This window comes from Procambarus clarkii, chromosome 4 (genome assembly GCF_040958095.1).
Source record: "Procambarus clarkii isolate CNS0578487 chromosome 4, FALCON_Pclarkii_2.0, whole genome shotgun sequence".
NCBI lineage: Eukaryota > Metazoa > Arthropoda > Malacostraca > Decapoda > Cambaridae > Procambarus > Procambarus clarkii.
Genome location: NC_091153.1, coordinates 7276836 through 7301504, shown reverse-complemented (window position 1 = coordinate 7301504; position 24669 = coordinate 7276836). Strand labels below are relative to the sequence as shown.

The 24669-nt window shown below is 40.9% G+C and overlaps 1 protein-coding gene across 1 annotated transcript; it reads left to right on the top strand.

Moving 5' to 3' along the window:
- Nucleotides 1-294: 294 nt before the first annotated feature.
- Nucleotides 295-24013, top strand: LOC138370531 (uncharacterized). The gene is made up of 4 exons (XM_069334918.1): nucleotides 295-379; nucleotides 9073-10644; nucleotides 15538-16083; nucleotides 23955-24013. The coding sequence occupies exons 1-4, from the start codon at nucleotides 295-297 to the stop codon at nucleotides 24011-24013; spliced, it is 2262 nt and encodes a 753-aa protein (XP_069191019.1).
- The last annotated feature ends 656 nt before the right edge of the window (nucleotides 24014-24669 follow it).

The following is a 24669-nucleotide window of genomic DNA, read 5'->3' as shown; positions in this document are numbered from 1 at the left end:
TTTTCAAATAAAGTTAGATAAATATACACACTTAACAAAAGAATAGGGGTGGTAGGAGAAGAAAATATCAAAGTGTTCAGTGAGGATCCACAAGGTCTTCTCTGAGTACTCTTTATTTTCTTCTCCGAGGCTATGGGTCCCTACATTTGCACCAGAGGTGGTACCCCTTCTAGGTTTTAAAAAAAAAAAAAATATATATATATATATATATATATATATATATATATATATATATATATATATATATATTATTGAGCATGGTTTTTTTTATACACCCTGTTGAAGGACTCATAAATGAGTCACTGTGAACATGATGAACACCCTGAACAAGCCCTGACCCACTCTTCCGTTGACAACACTACCATACCTGAACCCAAATGTAAATCCCAAACAAAAAAATAAACTCCCCATTGACTAATGAAACTGCATGTCACGTGTGAGTGTGTCTATGCATTCAGCTTTTGATACAATGATCAAACGGGCTTCGTATAGAGCTTCGTATTTAGTTCCGTTTTGGCCTGCAAACTCGGCTCTATTATCGGTGTTTGCAGTCGGGATAATTGGTGCCTAGGAACGCCTAATAAAAACATGGATATGAGATCAGAATTGATTGGCAGATACATGTATGAAGAATCGTATATGTTGCCAATGGCTCTGAGGTCAGAATGTCTCGTATATATAGGAAAGGAAGATCACAGGGATGAAAGATACCACCGAATCCATCTGTACTTGTACTGGTTGGTATCGTGACGGCCTTGCTTCATGCGGGGTTGCTGTTCGATGCCCTCCGGCTTCGTATCCCAGCACCTTGTCTTCGTGTCCCAGCTCCTTGTCCTCTTATCCAAGCTACTTGTCCTCATATCCAAGCTCCTAGTCCTCGTATCTAAGCTCCTTGTCCTTATATCCCAGCTCCTTGTCCTCATATCCCAGCTCCTGGTCCTCATATCCCAGCTCCTTGTCCTCATATCCCAGCTCCTTGTCCTCATATCCAAGCTACTTGTCCTCATATCCCAGCTACTTTTCCTCGTACTGTCTCTTCCTTGTACTATCTAGTCACACCGGGTAAGCGTTTTCTCTTTAAAATTCCCATTTTCTTGTTGCTGATCGCGGAATTTGTGAGAAAACAATGGAGTCTTATGCAGACGAAGAGTCACAATAACGTGGCTGAAATATGTGGACCAAACCACACACTAGAAAGTAAAAGGAGGGACGACGTTTCGGCCCGTCCTGGACCACAATCGACTTGAGAACGGTTCAGGACGGACCGAAACGTCGTCGTCCCTTCACTGACTAGTGTGTGGTTTGGTCAGCATTGGAGTCTTCCTATGGGATAGTTCCAGGCATCCCTGAATTATTCAGATACATTCACTTTCCACTGGACCATATCGGTGGGTGTTGGGATCAATTGGAGCTAACATATAGCTCTCAGTGTGCTCTAAATCCGAGGTCCAGCGTGGCATTTAGGCATTAATGTAGTCAAAGTCCATTATATATCCTTTTAAATTGGTTAATTATGCAACAGAGGATAAATATGCAATTGCTACAGCAAAGTTAGCCAGTCATCTCCCTTTCCACCTTCAGGGGGAAAATATAAGTGAGTTAAAAAAATAAGGTTCCTCGTGTTTTTAATGATTGTGGATTATAGGTATGGTCTTTAACACGATACCTATAATACGATATAATACGATACGATACCTATTTTGGAAATTTTTTGACACATTATTCAATATTTTTTTCTCTCTATTTATGCTACGACGCTGAAACTTGGACCAGATGAAACCCTTTTTATATACAAATCGTCAAAAAAAAGTTTGATGGAAATCAAACGAGTTTTCATTTATTGTCTATTTTTGTGAGATGAGGTAAGTTGGCCCCCTTAAACATAACGTGATAGACGGCTCCTAAAGATATCAATATAACATAAACAGCAGACCATCACGGTGTCAAGGCTTTGGTTACTGGACGCGGCCCGAGTGTAGGTTACAAGGATAATTACTGGAAATTGGATGATATTCGGCGTTACTTGCATGTTGCATGACTCGGAGCATGTTGAAATTGTTCTATAATTGATGCGTTAGTTGAGCTTTGGAGTCCATTGCACCAATAATCCCTATCATAAACGTTCAGCAGAGGGAAGGGGGGTAGCAAAGACACTTTTCGCACTGTTGCGGAAGGAGTTGGCTTTTGTTTATGCTAAGGGTGGGATGAGGGGTTCCATTTTTAGTGTGTACACTGTGGGGAAGGAACTTTCCTTTAGTGTGTGTGTGTGTGTGTGTGTGTGTGTGTGTGTGTGTGTGTGTGTGTGTGTGTGTGTGTGTGTGTGTGTGTGTGTGTGTGTGTGTGTTCACATTGGAGAAGAGTATCCTCCTTTATTGTGTGCTTGTGTACATAAGGAGAAGGGCATCCTTTATTGTGTGTTTGTGTAGATTAGAAGAAAGGCCCCTTTATTGTGTGTTTGTGTACATAAGGAGAAAGGCCCCTTTATTGTGTGTCTGTGTACATTAGAAGAAAGGCCCCTTTATTGTGTGCTTGTGTACATAAGGAGAAAGGCCCCTTTATTGTGTGTCTGTGTACATTAGAAGAAAGGCCCCTTTATTGTGTGTTTGTGTACATTAGAAGAAGAGGCCCCTTTATTGTGTGTTTGTGTTCATTAGAAGAAAGGCCCCTTTATTGTGTGTTTGTGTTCATTAGAAGAAGGGGCCCCTTTATTGTGTGTTTGTGTTCATTAGAAGAAGGGCCCCTTTATTGTGTGTTTGTGTACATTAGAAGAAGGGGCCCCTTTATTGTGTGTTTGTGTTCATTAGAAGAAGGGCCCCTTTATTGTGTGTTTGTGTACATTAGAAGAAGGGCCCCTTTATTGTGTGTCTGTGTACATTAGGAGAAGGGCCCCTTTATTGTGTGTCTGTGTACATTAGGAGAAGGGCCCCTTTATTGTGTGTCTGTGTACATTAGGAGAAGGGCCCCTTTATTGTGTGTCTGTGTACATTAGGAGAAGGGCCCCTTTATTGTGTGTCTGTATACATTGGGAGAAGGGCATCCATTAGTGTGTGTTTGTATACATTGGGAGAAGGGCACTCTTTATTGTGTGTCTGTATACATTGGGAGAAGGGCACTCTTTATTGTGTGTCTGTATACATTGGGAGAAGGGCACTCTTTATTGTGTGTCTGTATACATTGGGAGAAGGGCATCCATTAGTGTGTGTTTGTATACACTGGGAGAAGGGCACTCTTTATTGTGTGTCTGTATACATTGGGAGAAGGGCACTCTTTATTGTGTGTCTGTATACATTGGGAGAAGGGCATCCATTAGTGTGTGTTTGTATACATTAGCAGAAGGGCATCCATTAGTGTGTTTGCCTCACACTGGGAAAATGCCACTGTGGGTAATGATCTCTTATTACTGTTTGTTCTCATGTTGTGGAGGTGAGTGCAGGCAGGAGGTTCTATAACAGACCATGACCTTCGTAACCATGAACGACTGAAGTGTTTGCAAAGACTCTCGTCGTCGTTGGCTCATTAGCTAGTCTTTTTCGTCAGATAAGCCTTTCCCTGCTCCTCTTACTCCTTCAGAGATCGAGTAAAGACCTGCTAGCTAAGAGATGATTATTTGGGCAGGATAATGAGCTGTCGAGGTTTCTGTGTATACTAATTAAAGTGATTTATAGTACTTGTGGTTGAACCTTACTTTATTAAGCCACTAATAACTAGTGACTAGTCTACTTCTGACTCCTGATAGCAGGCTGATAACTTTGTTATCCTATAGCTTATGATGACCAAACGACACATCAGAAGATGGAGACACGACATCCTTTGTCTGTTATAGAAATACAAACTCTTCTCTTAGTTTATTATTACTAAATAAGGAATGTAATTAACAGGAATTGTCCACCTTGCAGTGAGAAGCATTCGTCTTTCTGCTGTCACTTAATATAACAACATTCTAACAGCTTCCATTATCATTGAGAAACATCATCTCCGACTCCTCTGACAAGCTGAAGTATACTGTTGTAGAATCTGAATAAAACTGTAATTCTGGAGACTGTGCACTCCGCTAATGTGAACTATATTCGGCACAGAACTAACACTTTTAGAACTGTTGATTAAACCACACACTAGAAGGTGAAGGGACGACGACGTTTCGGTCCGCCCTGGACCATTCTCAAGTCGATTGTGTCCATTCTCAAGTCCATTCTCACAGTCGACTTGAGAATGGTCCAGGACGGACCGAAACTTCGTCGTCCCCTTCACTTTCTAGTGTGTGGTTTGGTCAACAGATCTTCAGCCACGTTATTGTGGCTCCTCGTTTGCCTATAGCTCATAGTAAGTTAGCCATACCCAACTAGTTTTTTTATGGGAAAAAGATCAGTGCTCAGTTAACAACTAGTTCTCCAATTACTTCTGGGTGAACAGGCGCGAGCCGTTAATGATTGGCGCCTTGTTAATCCTCTTTAGCCAAGACTCCAACCCAGACCCAATCGCCACGAGATGACAAGACAATACGTAAGATTTATTGCCACAAAACTCACTGAAAAAAAAACAAATTACATTCATTCGTTATACAGATAAAATACATAAATTAAATAATTATATTTTGTGTTGTATAAAGTCAGTACGTAATATCAAATGCTAAAAAACTGAGAAGCGTTATTTGAAATACTTTTCAATACAATTTCGGATTTAGATTATCTAAATTTGTCGAATTGTTTGAGAGGATTACTAAGGATAATATTCAGTGCTTGTATGTGAATTGCTTCTCCATTTAATGCCTTTATTAACGTCTATGTCATGCACCGTTTCCACAAAGCAAACATTAATAAAGATAATGGAAGCTAATAATGTGACACTCAGTATGCTATCAAACACTTTGTGTGTCAACAAATTCATTGCAATATTGTTCTAATTGTTCTCATTCTCATCCTTTTCAAGAGTATTTCATCAGGAATTTTCAAGCACTTCTTGTTCAATTGCTGGATTGATTGTGCTTTGATTGGTTAATGGATATTTCTTATCACTTTTCTTAGATATTGGTAATCTTCTAAACCTTCTCTAGGTCTCAGGATGTACATAACCTCGTAATTGTCTGTTATTCACCGGTTCTTGCTCCAATTTCATCAGGTGTTCAGATGTTAATTCTTCATATTCCCATTATTTGTAAATCTGTTTTTATAAGGTGTTGCCCATTTGCCCGAAATTGCCAATTACTATTCATTAATTAGATGAGGTTTGACATATTTTCCTACCATGACATAAATTCTTAGAAACCCTGGACTATAATTCAGGAAAAACGGTGTTTTTCTATTCAGTGTCACCTCTGTGGAGGCCACTGAATAGATGATGGCCCTCAGGTAAATTTAGGTAAATTCAATATCGCCCCCAAAGCAATCACCTCACATGCACATTGTTCACCAATTGACCCACTTCTCTCAGCCTCAAAAAGTCTCACACTGTTATGTTTCTATCTTCTTTTTCCAATAATAACAAGTGCTTCTATTTTCTTGTGCCCCATAATTCATTCCTCTCATTCCCCGCAGAGGGAAATATTTATATTTTCTCCTGCCGCTTTGGCGGCGTTTTCACCTTTGTCTTTCGATGTGGATGACGAAGGGCTGTTGTTCAGCTATCTCGTTTGTTATCGTGTGTTATAGTGGTGTTTGGTAGTGTGTGTTATCGTGGTGCTTACAGTGTTTGGTAGTGTGTGTGTTATCGTCCTGTTTACAGTGTTTAGTAGTGTGTGTGTTATCGTGGTGTTTACAGTGTTTGGTAGTGTGTGTTATCGTGGTGTTTACAGTGTTTGGTGGTGTGTGTTATCGTCCTGTTTACAGTGTTTGGTAGTGTGTATTACCGTGGTGTTTACAGTGTTTGGTGGTGTGTGTTATCGTCCTGTTTACAGTGTTTGGTAGTGTGTGTTATCGTCCTGTTTACAGTGTTTGGTAGTGTGTGTTATCGTCCTGTTTACAGTGTTTGGTGGTGTGTGTTATCGTCCTGTTTACAGTGTTTGGTGTTGTGTTATCGTGCTGTTTACAGTGTTTGGTGTTATCCTGCTGTTTACAGTGCTGTTGCATTAGTTCCTGGTGTTAAGCGGTGTCCATTATAGTACTGTTTGCGTGTTAAACCGAATTTATTGCATACCTGGATGATGCCTGCATAATGTAATGCAGAATTTAAATTTAAATAATTGCGTAATTTAAATTAAATTTTGATTCTTATATTAAGATGATATGATTTTTTTTTAGGGTTTTTACATCTGTCGGTTGATTGAAATATGTTTATCTGACTCATTTTTCTGACGATTAATGCATAAAAGATTGAAAAGCTAATTTGTCCAGAGTTCTGAATTCTGTCCGGACATTGACTGGTGTGAGAAAAACTACGGACGTAATTCCCAACCACTTGGGCTGGACGGTAGAGCGACAGTCTCGTTTCATGCAGGCCGGCGTTCAATCCCCGACTCTCTAGTCCCCAGTGGGCTCATATTGGGCAAATGGCGTTGATATAGCAACGCTGCGACGTCAATGATGTTATTTCAACATTGATTCAACGTTACTCGTGCGTGTTCTGCCTGTTGTGTCTAGCATTTTGAGCACCGGGCATTATATTTAGGGTGTATGTGTGTAGTGATGTGATCTAGTATTCACAGGAATCCTTTGTATATATATACAACCCCCACAACAGTTGCCTAACTCCCAGGCGCATGTTTACCGTGGGTGAACAGGACCATTAGGTGAAAGCAAATGTGCCCAACCATTTGTGTTCTACCAGGAAATCGAAGGCGGGATCACCGACTGCGAATCGAGAACGAAGCCAACTGTACTACGAAGACCCTTATGTACACTTCTGTGTACGTGTGGCAAGTGTGTGTGTGTGTGTGTGTGTGTGTGTGTGTGTGTGTGTGTGTGTGTGTGTGTGTGTGTGTGTGTGTACTCGCCTAATTGTGCTGGCGGGGGTTGAGCTCTGGCTCTTTGGTCACGCCTCTCAACCGTCAATCAACAGGTGTACAGGTTCTTGAGGTGTGTGTGTGTGTGTGTGTGTGTGTGTGTGTGTGTGTGTGTGTGTGTGTGTGTGTGTGTGTGTGTGTGTGAGCGAACATAACAGCGTTGTTATAGAATGTCGTGTCTTTGTTAAATTAATATCAAAATGTAAAAAAAAAACACTAAAACAAACAACATATGATTTATTTGTTGCCATTGTTACAAAGGTGTCAAAGGCAGCATTGCAAGTCAACAAAAACATCCAGCTTATCACAAGTTCATAAAAATAAAACATAAAATAAATCGCATCGAAATTGTATTTTCTAACTACACTATAATGAACCAGTTTACTACACTTGTTTACAATACAATAGACAGATTTGTTGCTTAAAATGTCATATGATGAAACAAATCAAACAATGTTCAACATATAAATTAAGGAAGAACAAATGAACATAATAATCTTGATGTTATAATACTCTGAATCTGCTCGGATAGTCTGATGAAGACATGTTTTACTTGAAGGTTAAATAATTTACATTTGAAGCAGTAGGATTTGTTTAAATATATGTTTCACAATTGTAAGGCTTTGGTATATAATGTGTGTAATTCAGTAGAAATAATTCTCTAAATTCATGTTGAATGCAGATATAAATATATAATAGTTGTATATTATATCTTTCAGTAATGTATATATATATATATATATATATATATATATATATATATATATATATATATATATATATATATATATATATATATTTCTAACATTTTTCTTCACTGCTAGTGAAGAAAAACGTAAGAAATATTGAGAAGATTCGTGTTATAATTATTAATCTTACTCCTTCGGTCATATTCAACAACATATATATATATATATATATATATATATATATATATATATATATATATATATATATATATATATATATATATATATATATATATATATATTCAAATTAATCAATTATTCACTCAGTTTACATTGGCTCTTCAGTTGCTCAGCTCCCATATCAACACTGGTCCGAAATGTAATCCCCCAGAAAAAGAGTTCTCTCACTAATGAACGCGCGTCACGAAGATCAATGTTGCACGCTCTGGATCCTGCGATCAAACCGGGCCATATTTTCTGCCTTTGCAATCGGGGTAATTGGCGCCGGATGTAGTCTAATAAAATGCAGATATGAGATCAGAGTTGAATGGCCAATACTGGACTGTCACAAATTTCAACTTTTCCTCCTGTTTGCTTTCGTGAACAGGTGAGCAGCGGCGGATGTTGAGCATTTCGTTGCATAAGAGATGTTCTTTCCGCCTCTCCGTGCACCCAAGCACTTGGGCTGGACGGTAGAGTGACGGTTATGCTTCATGCAGGTCGGCGTTCAATCCCCCGACCGTCCACAAGTGGTTGGGCACCATTCCTTTCCCCCCGTCCCATCCTAAATCCTTATCCTGACCCCTTCCAAGTGCTATATAGTCGTAATGGCTTGGCGCTTTCCTCTCTGATAGTTCCCTTCCCTTCCCGCTTCTCAGTTCATGAATGTTGAGACATTTACATTTGATGTGAATTATGTTTATGACTAAAGTTATCTTGAAGTTATCTTGAGATGATGATTTCGGGTGTTAGCGTCCTCACGGCCCGGTCCTCGACCAGGCCTCCTTTCTGTTACACACCCCCAGGAAGCAGCCCGTAGCAGCTGTCTAACTCTCAGGTACCTATTTACTGCTATGTGAACAGGTACATCAGGGTGAAAGAAAATCTACCCATTTGTTTCCACCTCCACCGGGGATCGAACCTGGAACCTTAGGACTACGAATCCCGAACGCTGTCCACTCAGCCGTTAAGCTGGTTATATCAAATTTATTTTTCTTTTGCAATGGCGCTTTTAACAGCCCTCCCACGGTTATATATATATATATATATATATATATATATATATATATATATTATATATATATATATATATATATATATATATATATATATATATATTCATTCCTGCAAACACAACGTAGCGGTCCATAGTATTACGTTATTACAACTTGTTAGAAAGTTGTTACAACTTGCTGGTTATTTGTTACAACTTGTTAGGTGTTACTACAGGTTGTTGGAAACGTTATTGCAACGTCGTTGTTTCGTCGTGTGATTGGCGGGACACCCGTGTCGATGTGGGCTACAATTATGCAGGTTACAATGATGGTGCAGGCTACAATGATGGTACAGGCTACAGTGATGGTACAGGTTACAATGATGGTACAGGTTACAATGATGGTACAGGTTACAGTGATGGTACAGACTACAATGATGGTACAGGCTACAATGATGGTACAGGCTACAATGATGGTACAGGTTACAATGATGGTACAGGTTACAATGATGGTACAGGTTACAGTGATGGTGCAGACTACAATGATGGTACAGGCTACAATGATGGTACAGGCTACAATGATGGTACAGGTTACAATGATGGTACAGGTTACAGTGATGGTACAGACTACAATGATGGTACAGGCTACAATGATGGTACAGACTACAATGATGGTACAGGTTACAGTGATGGTACAGGCTACAGTGATGGTACAGACTACAATGATGGTACAGACTACAATGATGGTACAGACTACAATGATGGTACAGGCTACAGTGATGGTACAGGCTACAATGATGGTACAGGCTACAATGATGGTACAGGCTACAATGATGGTGCAGGCTACAATGATGGTACAGGCTACAGTGATGGTACAGGCTACAATGATGGTACAGGCTACAATGATGGTGCAGGCTACAATGATGGTACAGGCTACAATGATGGTACAGGCTACAATGATGGTACAGACTACAATGATGGTGCAGGCTACAATGATGGTACAGGCTACAATGATGGTACAGACTACAATGATGGTACAGGCTACAGTGATGGTACAGGCTACAATGATGGTACAGGCTACAATGATGGTACAGGCTACAATGATGGTACAGGCTACAATGATGGTACAGACTACAATGATGGTACAGACTACAATGATGGTACAGACTACAATGATGGTACAGACTACAATGATGGTGCAGACTACAATGATGGTACAGGCTACAATGATGGTACAGGCTACAATGATGGTACAGACTACAATGATGGTACAGGCTACAGTGATGGTACAGGCTACAATGATGGTACAGGCTACAATGATGGTACAGGCTACAATGATGGTACAGGCTACAATGATGGTACAGGCTACAATGATGGTGCAGGCTACAATGATGGTGCAGACTACAATGATGGTACAGGCTACAATGATGGTACAGGCTACAATGATGGTACAGACTACAATGATGGTGCAGACTACAATGATGGTACAGGCTACAATGATGGTGCAGGCTACAATGATGGTGCAGGCTACAATGATGGTACAGGCTACAATGATGGTACAGGCTACAATGATGGTACAGGCTACAATGATGGTGCAGGCTACAATGATGGTGCAGGCTACAATGATGGTACAGGCTACAATGATGGTACAGGCTACAATGATGGTACAGACTACAATGATGGTGCAGACTACAATGATGGTGCAGGCTACAATGATGGTACAGGCTACAATGATGGTACAGGCTACAATGATGGTACAGGCTACAATGATGCTACAGGCTACAATGAACCTACGCTAGGCCTAGCACGTGGGTTCAGCAGTCTTCGGAGGCTTAACGGCAAATCGACGAGAAGATATCAAAAATTGATATTAAAATTATATAAAAAATTGATATGAAAATGATATAAAAAATTGATATCAAAATGATATCAAAATGATATAAAAAATTTATATGAAAATGATATAAAAATTGATATAAAAAATATAAAAAATTGATATTAAAATGATATAAAAAATTGATATCAAAATGATATAAAAAATTGATATAAAAAATTTAATTAGCGACGAGTCCTGCCGTTATCATATTTTCCACAACGTATTTTATGAATTAATTGAGAAGATCAGAACAATTTCTTTTGCCCTTACTTTCTGAGCCAAATAATTAATAAATCAAAAATTAATTCCTTATTAAGGACTACTCATAGCCCAGTCGATAGAGCTTCGGCCTTACTCGCCTGGGGACCACAGTTCGAGTTTCCAACAGCCCAAGTGAATGGAATTAGTAAATTGCATCCTGGACGCTTTCTGGAAACAGTCAGAAGTGTTCAGCAAACTCTATGTTCTTTAAGTGTAACGAATAACACATGTTCCTGTTTCAAGAGGATTGGGAATCCTTTCAGACGTAGATTCGAACCCTCGTCACGGCCTTTTGTGGATTTGTTCACATATTCCTGTTCCTCTCTTACAACTATGTTGCTGTATTTTATTTTATTCTGTAAAAATCGTCTGGGTTATTTTTGTTCACTACTCTGTTCTGTATTTTATTTTAAAACAATTTAGTTTTACAATTTTTGTGAAACAAAATTTTGATACAACGAGATTCGACGAAGCTTCACACGTAACGTAATTTTTTTTGTTTTGTGTTTTTTTTTTTGTACATATACATTTTGCAACAGGGGATTGCAATCGTCTGTTCTTGTACCCACTTTTGCAAAAAAAAAAAAAAAAAAAAAAAAATCACCAGTTTCAGACGACGAGTCACAATAACGAGGCTGAAGATATGATGCCCAAACGCCGTCGTCCCTTCAGCTAAGGATTGGCGCCCAGTCAACCCTCTCTTTGGCCTGGATACGAACCTGGGCTAAATCATTCGCGAAGCGCGAGGCGAATTTGTTGCCACTGCGTCGCTAGGTGATGTGTGGTGACCAATGAGATGTAACCAGAGACGTCACGCATCATGGCGTCTGCCCTGGGATTGGTCAGCATTCGAGACAACCCTGAGATTGGTCGGCATTCGTGTCTGAACTGGGATTGGTCAGCATTCGTGACTGGCTGCCTTGACGCAAAGACTGCTTCATCCCAATGCTCCAATCACTATGAGTCTCTGAATAGAGTCATGGGTATTAGACAGTTGAGGAGAGGTGGGGGATTATCAGGGGAAAGCGACAAGCCATTACGACTATTTAGCACTTGGAAGGGGTCAGGATAAGGATTTGGGATGGGACGGAGGGAAGGAATGGTGCCCAGCCACTTGTAGACGGTCGGGGATTGAACGCCGACCTGCATGAAGCGAGACCGTCGCTCTCCCGTCCAGCTCAACTGGTTGGGCAGACAGTTGAGGAGTCATTTGCTGAATCCAAAGACAATCACGTATATTAAAACGGAATCTCTAAGTTACGTCATATATGAAACCTGGAAAATTCACAAAGAAACAGGGAAAAGATTCTAGAGTTTCGAGATTGGTGGCCGCGATTGTAAAACTGTAAAAAATTGTAAAAAATTGTAAAAAATTGTAATTGTAAAAAATATTGCCAAAAATACAATTGAGTATGAATTTTGTTTCGTAATTTGGGGAAGACATTGTCATGGCCAGAACCTGTGGGAGTCATTCTTCTGTTAATAGTAAAATTTTCTGTATATTTTTTCCTATAATAGCGTTATGAAAAGTATTATTATTTTGCGAATAAAATGCAAATAAGAAAAAAATATGTTTAATACAATTGTCAATGCTGCATTTTTATGAATCGCCATTTTCCCTTCAATTGAGACTGTTAGAGATAAAAATCATTTATCTCTAACTTAACCATAAAACTCTCAATTGCTCTTGCTATTTTTACCATTATACAGGTGAAAATTGCATTTACCCAGATGAAAAAGTTTATTGTTCTGCAATTGGAAAACGTATTTCCTACCGTTTAGTTTAGTTTATTCCTCTTTATTTATTACAACTTATTTCGATGAGAAATAAGTTGACCAGACCACACACTAGAAGGTGAAAGGACGACGACGTTTCAGTCCGTCCTGGGACCATTCCCAAGTCGATTATTGGATTGTTTCGGTCCAGGACGGACCGAAACGTCGTCGTCCCTTCACCTTCTAGTGTGTGTGTGGTCTGGTCAACATACTTTAGCCACGTTATTGTGACTCATCACCTGCATTAGAAATATATTTGTCCTTGAGGAAAAGGAGAAATTTATTTAATAAATCCACCGTGTGGTGCTGACACGGGATTTTCTGCTTCGTAACAGATTATGAAAACTTCTCATCACTTATGTATGCCACTAACATTTTTAACAACTTTTGTACAGGTCGAGGAAACTCCATGATATCGCTTCGACTATGGCATTAAAAAGCACGATGCATTTCAATGAAGTTTTTAAACAAAAGCAACGAGTCTGTTTTTTTTCCTGTCTGTAACTTCCTTTCGCCATTACATAGAAGGAAAATATGTATATGTTTTTTCTCGTTTTACAGCGTTTCTCTTCGTTTTTTTTCTCAATGAAGGTCATTGGTCTTCCGGAATACTGGTTTGTTTTATATATTTTTTAGTTGCTTCATATGCATTAAAATATTCCTTTTAATATCATATGTTTGTTCCTTTCATTACAATCTCTAGCATCGAAAAAAATAAGAAATCTTTCGATAGTCCTAACTGCTGTCTATTGTTTCATGTCTATTCGAAATTAACGAGATCAAATTTGCTAACATATTCGTGTTTTTTTTTGTAACAAATACAAGTTGAAGGAATATATTATTCTGTGTTTTTGTCAAGATAATTACAACAGGCTTCAACAAATTGGCCATGTTAAATGTTAAATCATGTTAAATTAATGGAACGATGCATTTAATGTTCATAAAAAAGAGGTTAATTATTTCCTTGACTTGTCATTTGTTTTATGTTTACTAAAAAAAATTTCTAATGATTTTTTGTTTAGTTGTTTTTTAATTTCGTCTGAACATGTTTCAGCTCATTCAAATTTATTAGTTCTTGTTGTCTGCACTTTACAAATACTTTTAGCTTTACTGAATTTTTTTGTTCTTTAAATTGTCTTCCCCAAATTTTTATTCGTGTTTTTATTTTCATATTTCTAATTAGAGTCTTTTAGTTTCACGTTCATTTGTTTATGGGAGTTGTTCATTAAGGGTTAAGAGTTGTATATGGACTTAGACATGTCAGGGTTGTAATCTTTGATTTATTATCTGTGTTGTAATGTTTAGCCCACCTGCTGTTGTAGATCTGTTGCCCACCCCTCTCTGCTGTCCATTCTCTCTGCTGCCCATTCTCTCTGCTGTCCATTCTCTCTGCTGCCCACTCTCTCTGCTGCCCACCCTGTGTGCTGCCCATTCTCTCTGCTGCCCATTCTCTCTGCTGCCCACTCTCTCTGCTGCCCATTCTCTCTGCTGCCCACCCTCTCTGCTGCCCATTCTCTCTGCTGTCCATTCTCTCTGCTGTCCATTCTCTCTGCTGTCCATTCTCTCTGCTGCCCATTCTCTCTGCTGCCCATTCTCTCTGCTGCCCACTCTCTCTGCTGCCCACCCTCTCTGCTGCCCATTCTCTCTGCTGTCCATTCTCTCTGCTGTCCATTCTCTCTGCTGCCCACTCTCTCTGCTGCCCACCCTCTCTGCTGCCCACCCTCTCTGCTGCCCACCCTCTCTGCTGCCCACCCTCTATTCTTCCATGACTTTGGACCATGACAAAGTCTTCTCTTATATAATATAGAATCAATGGTGACCACAGAGGGGTTCGATCCCCGGCGATGGTGGAAACAAATGACCAGAGTTTCTTTCATCCTAATGCACCTGTTCACCAAGCAGTAAGTAGGTACCTAGGAGTTAGACAACTGCTACGGGCTGCTTCCTGGGTGTGTGTGTGTTTTAGGGGGGGGGGGGAGAAATCAGTTGATTGATTGACAGTTGAGAGGCGGGCCCAAAGAGCCAGAGCTCAACCCCCGCAAGCACAACTAGGTGAATACACCCACCCAAAAATTCACTTAAACTAGACACAAACTATATTATCTGGTCCTAGATATAACGTAAAGTGTTATAGTTTATCTCTTCTAATCACTAATGTAAAAATCATTGTTTGAATTCCCCATTCATTCAGTTCTTAAATTCTGCCAGTGTGGATGTCTGAGGTCAGGGTATGGACCAGAGTGTATGTGTAAGGTGTTATCCAATCTTTGAATGTAAACATGTAATGAGTTCCAATCCTTTTTCTATTTAACTTAAGACGAAATATCATTAATCAGGCTCTTGAATGAAGACCTGATGTACATTCAGAGTGGATTTTGGGTGTCAGGTTATCGTGGGTTTTAAATCATCCAGAGTACTAGATTTACATTGTGGCTATGGCCAGACATAACAGCCAGAGGTTCACAGTGTGCCCAAGGCCAGCCACAACAGCCAGACACTTTTAAAGAAGCCCATCCCACCACATAAGCATCTCAAAGAAAATATATTATTATCAAAAGAGGAGGAGCAACTGGAAATAAGTCAACCTACGTACCTCAGCACTGTACTGGGGTACCTAGGTAGAACTCTTAGGAGAGGACCTATCTCTATTGATGTCTTCAGATGATAATTATCTTCAAGTTGCTGATAGAGAGGACAAAGTAAGGCCAATAACGTCCAGAAACGCCAAATATCAAACATTGTAATTTTGTACATAATGAATTGTAATGTAGATTTAAATGCTCAACAGTAAACAAGAGCAGCATTTCCTATAGTAACAGTTGCTTCAGCAGCAATATAAATAACAGTAGCAGTATCAGCATCATCATCAGCAACAGCAGCAGTATTAACAGCAACGGCTGCAGCAGCAGCAGCAACAGCAGCGGCAGTATTAGCAGCAGCAGCCACAGCAGCAGTATTAACAGCAACGGCTGCAGCAGCAGCAGCAACAGCAGCGGCAGTATTAGCAGCAACAGCAGCAGCAGCCGCAGCAGCAGTATTAACAGCAACGGCTGCAGCAGCAGCAGCAACAGCAGCGGCAGTATTAGCAGCAGCAGCAGCAGTATTAACAGCAACGGCTGCAGCAGCAGCAGCAGCAGCAGCAGCAGCAACGGCAGCAGGAGCAGCAGCAGCAGCAGCAGCAGCAGCAGCAGCAGCAGCAGTAGCAGCAGCAGTATTAGCAGCAACGGCTGCAGCAGCAGCAGCAGCAGCAGCAGCAACGGCAGCAGGAGCGGCAGCAGCAGCAGCAGCAGTATTAGCAGCAACGGCTGCAGCAGCAGCAGCAGCAGCAGCAGCAGTATTAGCAGCAACAGCAGCAGCAGCAGCAGCAGCAGCAGCAGCAGCAGTATTAGCAGCAGCAGCAGCAGCAGCAGCAGCAGCAGCAGCAGCAGGAGCGGCAGCAGCAGCAGCAGCAGTATTAGCAGCAACGGCTGCAGCAGCAGCAGCAGCAGCAGCAGCAGCAGCAGCAGTATTAGCAGCAACAGCAGCAGCAGCAGCAGCAGCAGCAGCAGCAGCAGAATCTACTACCACAGAACTCATTTTACGATGACAATAAAACATGAGGCTAAGCTGAGCAAATAGTCTCCGGTTGGTTGGTATAACGCATTAAGATAATGAGGAGTCAACAGGCTAACTAATGTGTGAGAGGAGAGGCTGGCGTAGTATGCGGGAGTGGATGAGAGAGGTGAGAATGGCTGACAGAATAAGAAGTGGGTTGCGGAGTGGGTGATGGAATAGATGAAATGGAATGGGTATGAAGAACCGGAACAGGGGAGAGAAAATGGATGCAGGAGGGTTTGAATATGTGAGAGAGGCTCTGGGAGAGTGAGAGTGGGTGAGGAATAGAATGAGGAAGAGAGGGGAACTGAGGCAGTAGAGGATAACTGAAATGGGTAATAGGTGAAATGGTTGGATAACGCAGGGGGCGAGAGGGTGAAGAATGGATAAAGTTGGTGTCGGAATTGGTGATTAAGGTACAAAGTGAGGTGAAGGATTTGAGTGTAAAAGACAAAATCTGAATTATTGAGGGACTGGATGACTCAGGGAGAAAGACTTGGAGTTGGAGACGATTGGAGTACATGGTCGTATGGAAGAGGAAAGTCTCTAGGACCACAGGGTTTATCCTAATGGGTAAAAAAAATCACTTTTAGTCTGTCTCCTATTCTTTGACCGGAAAGAGAGCTTATCAAGCCACACTCAACTATGTTGACCAGACCACACACTAGAAGGTGAAAGGACGACGACGTTTCGGTCCGTCCTAGACCATTCTCAAGTCGATTTTCAGAATGGTCCAGGACGGACCGAAACGTCGTTGTCCCTTCACCTTCTAGTGTGTGGTCTGGTCAACTTACTTTAGCCACGTTATTGTGACTCCTCGCCTGCACACTCAACTATCATCCGGGTCTTGAGAGCACTCAGAATAAACACTTTTTGAGCACTCAAAAAAAAGGTCTCCTGGTAAACTATAATGATGGGGGGGGGGGGGCTCCACCTTCATAGGTCACCAAGATACTTAATATGAGGGGAACATCACCCCTCCCACAGACGTCTTACGAAGAACCTGGGACCAGATTCACGAAGCAGTTACGCAAGTACTTACGAACGTGAACATCATTCTTCAAAGGAAAGGAGAATAACAAGTTAGTGGAGACGTTTTGGCCGCGTAGATGGCGCGGACTCTACGCTGGGGAAAGCGTGCTTCTTGAACTTTGAACCCAGAGGGAAATGAACAGTTCAACACTTTCAACGACCTGAGATATATGTCTCGCAGAGGCCTTGTGTACTCACCGAGTTGAACTCACCTATTTGTGCTTGCGGGGGTTGAGCTCTGGCTCTTTGGTCCCGCCTCTCAACTGTCAATCAACTGGTGTACAGGTTGCTGAGCCTACTGGGCTCTATCATATCTACACTTGAAGCTGTGTATGGAGTCAGCCTCCACCGCATCACTTCCTAATGCATGCCATTTGTCAATCACTCTGACATTAAAAAAGTTCTTTCTAATAATGTGTGTGTATGTGTGTGTGTGCGTGCGTGTGGTATACGTTAGTAACCAGTAGAGATACAAGGACATAGACCTTTCAGCGTCCTCTTAGTTCTAGTCCAAATCTAGCATCTATTCTGATCGGCCCACTGAATAAAACAATAATTTATTTCAATATTACCATCGACGCAACGTGTTGCCCATCAGAAGCACATGGTTGATTATAATTCCATATAGTGGAAAATCAGGAAATAAATAGGTGCCCATGTGAGGCACACACTTGGATGGTTTAAAGCACATATGTTGCTTCTGGCACGACTCTTATTCAGTTGGTAAGTTGTTAAGAGAGTCCGTGTCAAGTGCTTCAAGGCCCTCGCCATCAGAGCTCGTTAGGGTGACGCAAAGTTCTGAAGTTCTAAGAACGGGGTGGTGAAGTACGGCGGAGTAGGACAGAATATTGGTGGAAGTTTGAAACGTAATTGAGTAATTGTAGAAATGTTTGGAAATATTCCTATCCTGTAGTAGACTAGTGGTCTACATTCAGTTCATACTCAGCTAGTTGTGCTTGCGCGGGTTGAGCTTCGGAGTCTTCGGTCCAGCCTCTCAATTGTCAATCAACTGGTGTACAGATTCCTGAGCCTATTGGGGTTCTACTATATCTGTGTGCAGACGATGAGTCACAATAACGTGGCTGAAATATGTTGAGCAAACCACACACTAGAAAGTGAAGGGACGACGACGTTTCGGTCCGTCCTGGACCATTCTCAAGTCGATTTCGCTAAGAGAAGGAATTTCCTTTTGAAATGTTAGAAAACAGAGAGTTAGTCTTCTCCTCACCTCTCTCTTGCCCATTTATTGCCTTGTCTCCTTCCTTCCCTTATCAAAATCGACTTGAGAATGGTCCAGGACGGACCGAAACGTCGTCGTCCCTTCACTTTCTAGTGTGTGGTCTGGTCAACTATTATATCTGTATTTGAAACTATGTATATGGAGTCTGCCTCACCACATCACTGCCTAATGCATTCCATCTGTTAGCTACTCTGAATCATGTCATAGATTGTATGCAGACACACACACACGCACAGGGTCTGGTAGCTGAGCTGACAGCGCGCAGCACTCGTAATCCTGTGGCCCGGGTTCGATTCCTGGACTAGGCAGAAACAAATGGGCAGTTTCTTTCACCCTGATGCCCCTGTTACTTAGCAGTAAATAGGTACCTGGGAGTTAGACAGCTGTTACGGGCTGCTTCCTGGTGTGTGTGTGTGTGCGGTGGGGAAAAGAAAGTAGTTAGTAAACAATTGATTGACAGTTGAGAGGCGGGCCAAAAGAGCAAAGCTCAACCCCCGCAAACACAACTAGGTGAATAATACTAGGTGAATACAGTGACAGATTTTTTTTAATTCAATCAAGAGTTTTATAAAACAAATATATTCAAAAACCCAAACAAATTCAAATTGTGCTACATTCAAAGTGATAACAGCATAACACGCAATCACTATAATTATACACAGTCTAATTTAAATTTAGATTTAGAAACTATATTTATCAGTGACTTATACAAATCACTTCATCTGTGTCTGACACGAACAATGATCCAGCCATAGGAAATACTAACAGCTTAAATAGGGTCATTGCATTAGTGAATAAGTGGGTGCTAAGGCGGATCTTAGGAGCTTAAGACTAACCATATATAAACACATCTTAAGTACATCTTAGTGACTTACGCTCCACACGAGGCTTAAAATAGCCACTTCTTAAACCCTCGTTTTAATTCTTATTATCGTAAACGCTGTACTCTTTGTTTAAAAGTTATTATAGACCGTAAATATGAAGGAAGAGCATATTAACGTCACCTGTCCAGGGTATATCGCTATATCAGGGTTATATCAGGGTTATATATAAGGAAGCAAGAGTTTCCGCTCGCAGACCAAACTCCAGAGCACTAATACCACTCTTTTGTGCTGCGAACATTACTATACTGAAGCTCTTTATGCGTGTAAAATATGACTGTCGTAACTCTCTCCTTCCGACAGAGATTACTACACACGACCTATTTTTACGTAAAATGTGTTTCGTTAATTTTTATATAATGGTACAACTTCGAACTTCGGGAGGAATTTTTATAGTACAATAAATAAGTTGTTGACCAGACCACACACTAGAAGTTGAAGGGACGGACCGAAACGTCGTCGTCCCTTCAACTTCTAGTGTGTGGTCTGGTCAACATACTTCAGCCACGTTATTGTGACTCATCGCCTGCAATAAATAAGTTGTTTTTTTTCTTTGAATATTCATTGATGATCTTTTAAACGACGTCTGAAGTGGGGTTATCTTTAGGTTATCTTGAGATGATTTCGGGGCTTTAGTGTCCCCGCGGCCCGGTCCTCGACCATGCCTCCACCCCCAGGAAGCAGCCCGTGACAGCTGACTAACACCCAGGTACCTATTTTACTGCTAGGTAACAGGGGCATAGGGTGAAAGAAACTCTGCCCATTGTTTCTCGCCGGCGCCCGGGATCGAACCCGGGACCACAGGATCACAAGATCAGCGTGCTGTCCGCTCGGCCGACTGGCTCCTGGGAGGCAATTTCTTAATTTTTTTTATCCTGGGATCAATTTCTTTGGCAAGACAGTGATACATTATCTTTTACCTGATGTCTATGTTCCCCCTAGCAGTAAAGAGGTCTAGAGTAGGTCTGAAGAGGTCTACAAAATGCCTAACTGACCTTTTAAGAAGGTCGGTCTCGGTAGCACATTTCCCTTCACCTAATGCCTCTGTTCACCTAGTAGTAAAATGGTACTTGGGAATCAGGTAACAAGTGTGGCGTTACATCTTGAAGGGGAAAAAATCAATATTTCGACCTAGGAGAGACCTCGTCATAAGCCTAAAAATATATATTCACAGGCGTCCTGTCCCATCAAAACAGTATAGTGAGTTCAAAATCGATTTGAAAACCAATATCTTGACCCATGTGCGCGTCGAGGGAGTATGTAGTCCAAGAACTATGTATTTCTATCAACGTCGTGTCTGCAAGGAAGGCACGTACACACACACACACACACACACACACACACACACACACACACACACACACACACACACACACACACACACACACTCACACACACACACACACACAAGAATCTGTACACCAGTTGATTGACAGTTGAGAGGCGGGACCAAAGAGCCAAAGCTCAACCCCCGCAAGGACAAATAGGTAAGATTAATTAGCGTCATTAAAATCTAAATCTATAAATTCTTTATCAAGCAACTGAAATTAAATGTTTGATAATTTCTTCCATATATAGAGCAGAAGGTTAGGTGTTGATTATATGTGATTTATATGATTATATGTGATTATATATGTGACATGTGATTATATATGATTTCAATATATGTGTGGCCTTAATCCGCCAAACATACATGACGAAACTACAACTTTCGAACGAGTTTTAACACCTAACAAGTTGTAACAACCAATATAGCAAGTTGTAGTAACGTTTTAATACGTCATAAACACGTTATACCAAGATGTAACAACTTTATTACAAGTTGTAACAACTTTATGACAAGATGTTACAACTTTATTACAAGTTGTAACAACTTTATTACAAGTTGTAACAACTTTATTACAAGTTGTAACAACTTTATTACAAGTTGTAACAACTTTATTACAAGTTGTAACAACTTTATTACAAGTTGTAACAACTTTATTACAAGTTGTGACAACTTTATTACAAGTTGTAACAACTTTATTACAAGTTGTAACAACTTTATTACAAGTTGTGACAACTTTATTACAAGTTGTAACAACTTTATTACAAGTTGTAACAACTTTATTACAAGTTGTAACAACTTTATTACAAGTTGTAACAACTTTATTACAAGTTGTAACAACTTTATGACAAGATGTTACAACTTTATTACAAGTTGTAACAACTTTATTACAAGTTGTAACAACTTTATTACAAGTTGTAACAACTTTATTACAAGTTATAACAAGCGGAAAATAGGGACAGTTAAGTTGTATGTTTGCAAGGAGCTACTATCCAGTTTCAGGTCCCTTTGATTGGTTGATGAAGATTAAGCCACCCAAAAGGTGGCACGGGCATGAATAGCCCGTAATCAGGTCCCATATATGAGGCCCCGATATATAATGAATTGAGGGAGGTGACGATGGATATTATATATAGCATTATAATGTCGGGAAGAAAAACACATCAAGAATCCGATCCTGATGTGTTTGATCTTCCTGAAACAGGAGGAGGGGTCCAAGAACTATGTATTTTTTTCAGCGTCGTGTCTGCAAGGAAAGCACGCGCGCACACACACACACACACACACACACACACACACACACACACACACACACACACACACACACACACACACACACACACACACACACACACACACACAGGAATCTGTACACCAGTTGATTGACAGTTGAGAGGCGGGACCAAAGAGCCAAAGCTCAGCCCCCGCAAGTACAAATAGGTGAAATAGGTGAATACACACACACACACACCCACACACACACACTCACACACACACACACACACTCACACACACACACACACTCCAGAGTCCATACACAGAGGCAGACTCCATACACAGTTTCAAGAGTAGATATGAAAGATCCCAGTAGGCTCAGGAACCTGTACACCAGTTGATTGACAGTTGAGAAGCGGGACCAAAGAGCCAGAGCTCAACCCCCGCAAGCACAAATAGGTGAGTAGAGATTGGTGAATACACAGTTTTACCTGATGCCAGACATAGTGTTCGAGTGTTTTCCCTGTGTGGGATTAATCCGAGCTTCCTGCACTGTACACTAACTGATGAGTCGCCGGGAACTGCGGGTTCTAATAGATTTAATCCTGGTAATGGAAGATAACATGGGCGCCCATCTTCTCCACACGCTGATGAGTGGAGGGGGAGCCCAGGAGCTAAACCCCTCCACCCCAGTAATGTGGAGGAAGAGTTGGGTGAGATAAACACAAGTTTCTCTTGTATTTAGATCCAATACACCCACCATCTCCTTGACTAAATGAGAGCTCTTTGCGAGTGCTCAATATATTCCTAAGTTTGATTTCCATGTGTTGTATATTGTAGCGATGACTCCCCAGGTTATTGAGAGCTTAGCGCATGTTTGTCAACGTTGCATATGTATCAGAAATTATCGGGTTTGTGTGTGTGTGTTTGTCAAGGACTCGTTGTGTCCTCCAGTCTGGACTCTAAGATATCTTCTCCCTCGCGTTTATGTGTGGTGGAGTTGCTATAGAGTTGCCCCATTGCAATGTATATTTGACTATTTTATCAAGATTATTCCTCAGCTTCTAAACAATTTTCCGTGCAGGCGAGGAGTCACAATAACGAGGCTGAAGAATGTTGACCAGACCACACACTAGAAGGTGAGGGGACGACGACGACGTTTCGGTCCGTCCTGGACCATTCTCAAGTCGATTGTCAAGACAATCGACGTTCTATAGATAATCGACTTGAGAATAGTCCAGGACGGACCGAAACGTCGTCGTCCCTTCACCATCTAGTGTGTGTTCTAGTTAACGACAATCTTCCGTGTTTACTTGTAATGTTTCTTAATAAATCATTTTGGGTGAATAATCTAGAAATAAAAGACTTCTCACGGCCTTGTTAAAGATGGTTAGTTATGATATTTACGTTTTAAAGTGTAAAGACTGCTCTGGGGATACTATATCCTCCGAGCTATGACAAGTGCTCGTAATACTGATTAATTTTAGAGTAGTTAACAGAGTGATATACGTGATGTAATTAGAGTTAATGATAGTGGCTGCAGATTGTCAGTTTTGTGCAGGGAACTATCAGGAGAAGAGTGCTAAGCTATTATGGCTATATAACACATGGAAGGGGTTAGGAAAGGGATTTGGGATGGGACGGGAGGGATGGAATGGTGCCCAACCATTTGGACGGTCGGGGATTGAACGCCGGCCTGCATGAAGCGAGACCGTCGCTCTACCGTCCAGCCCAAGTGGTTGGGAAAGTTATGCACAATGAAAGCAAAATATGTATTAATACTAGATATTTTAATCACACGGACATACATGAAATCACATGGTAATAGACATACGTAGAAAGAGATTAAAGACAACTGATTAATTGATTGTATCCATGTCTATATAATCATACTAATGTATATTGTTAAACCAAAGGCAGATACACATATGATAACGAGTCTGCTCACATAATTATGTTATCTAAGGCTGAATGATCGTTACTGGATACAAAATATAACAACTCCCTGATTCACCATCTTAACAGCAGCTGGGAAGACCATGATTGGCTAACAAGGCCAAGTACTGTGGTGGCTGAGGAGCATCGTAACATTATATAATGTAGTAAGACGCCTCGTGAAACCCTCATTACGGAGGCTAAGGAGGAAGCGTTTGGGCAACTTCCCTACTTCAGCGCCTCGTAGGGAAAAACTCCCCCCCCCCCTTTTTTCAGACGCAATATACCTTCCTGGAGAATGTCACATTGACCAGATTTTTTAGAAAATTTAATATTTTAAATTCCAGGTGACAATGGTGTCAAAATTTTCACCCTGATTAAAAAAAAAGTTAAATTTAATTTAATGAATATTTTAGGAAGAGGTAATAGTGAGAGAAGTCAGGACACAACCTAATTATTCTAGAGTTGTTTAACCACTCAGAACGAGACAATTGACGCCTTAGGTAGTTAGAGGACGATTGTTTACAAAAGATGACCAATTTGCTCGTGAAAGAGTGTAAATAGGACAGCCAGATCGTACAAAATAGATTCAATTAGCAGTCGTTGGATATCATTAACGTCAGAGGGGGAAAAATGAGTTGCGTAGGCTGAGGAGGCGAGTAATCAACAGCCTACCAGCTATAAGCCTACCAGCAT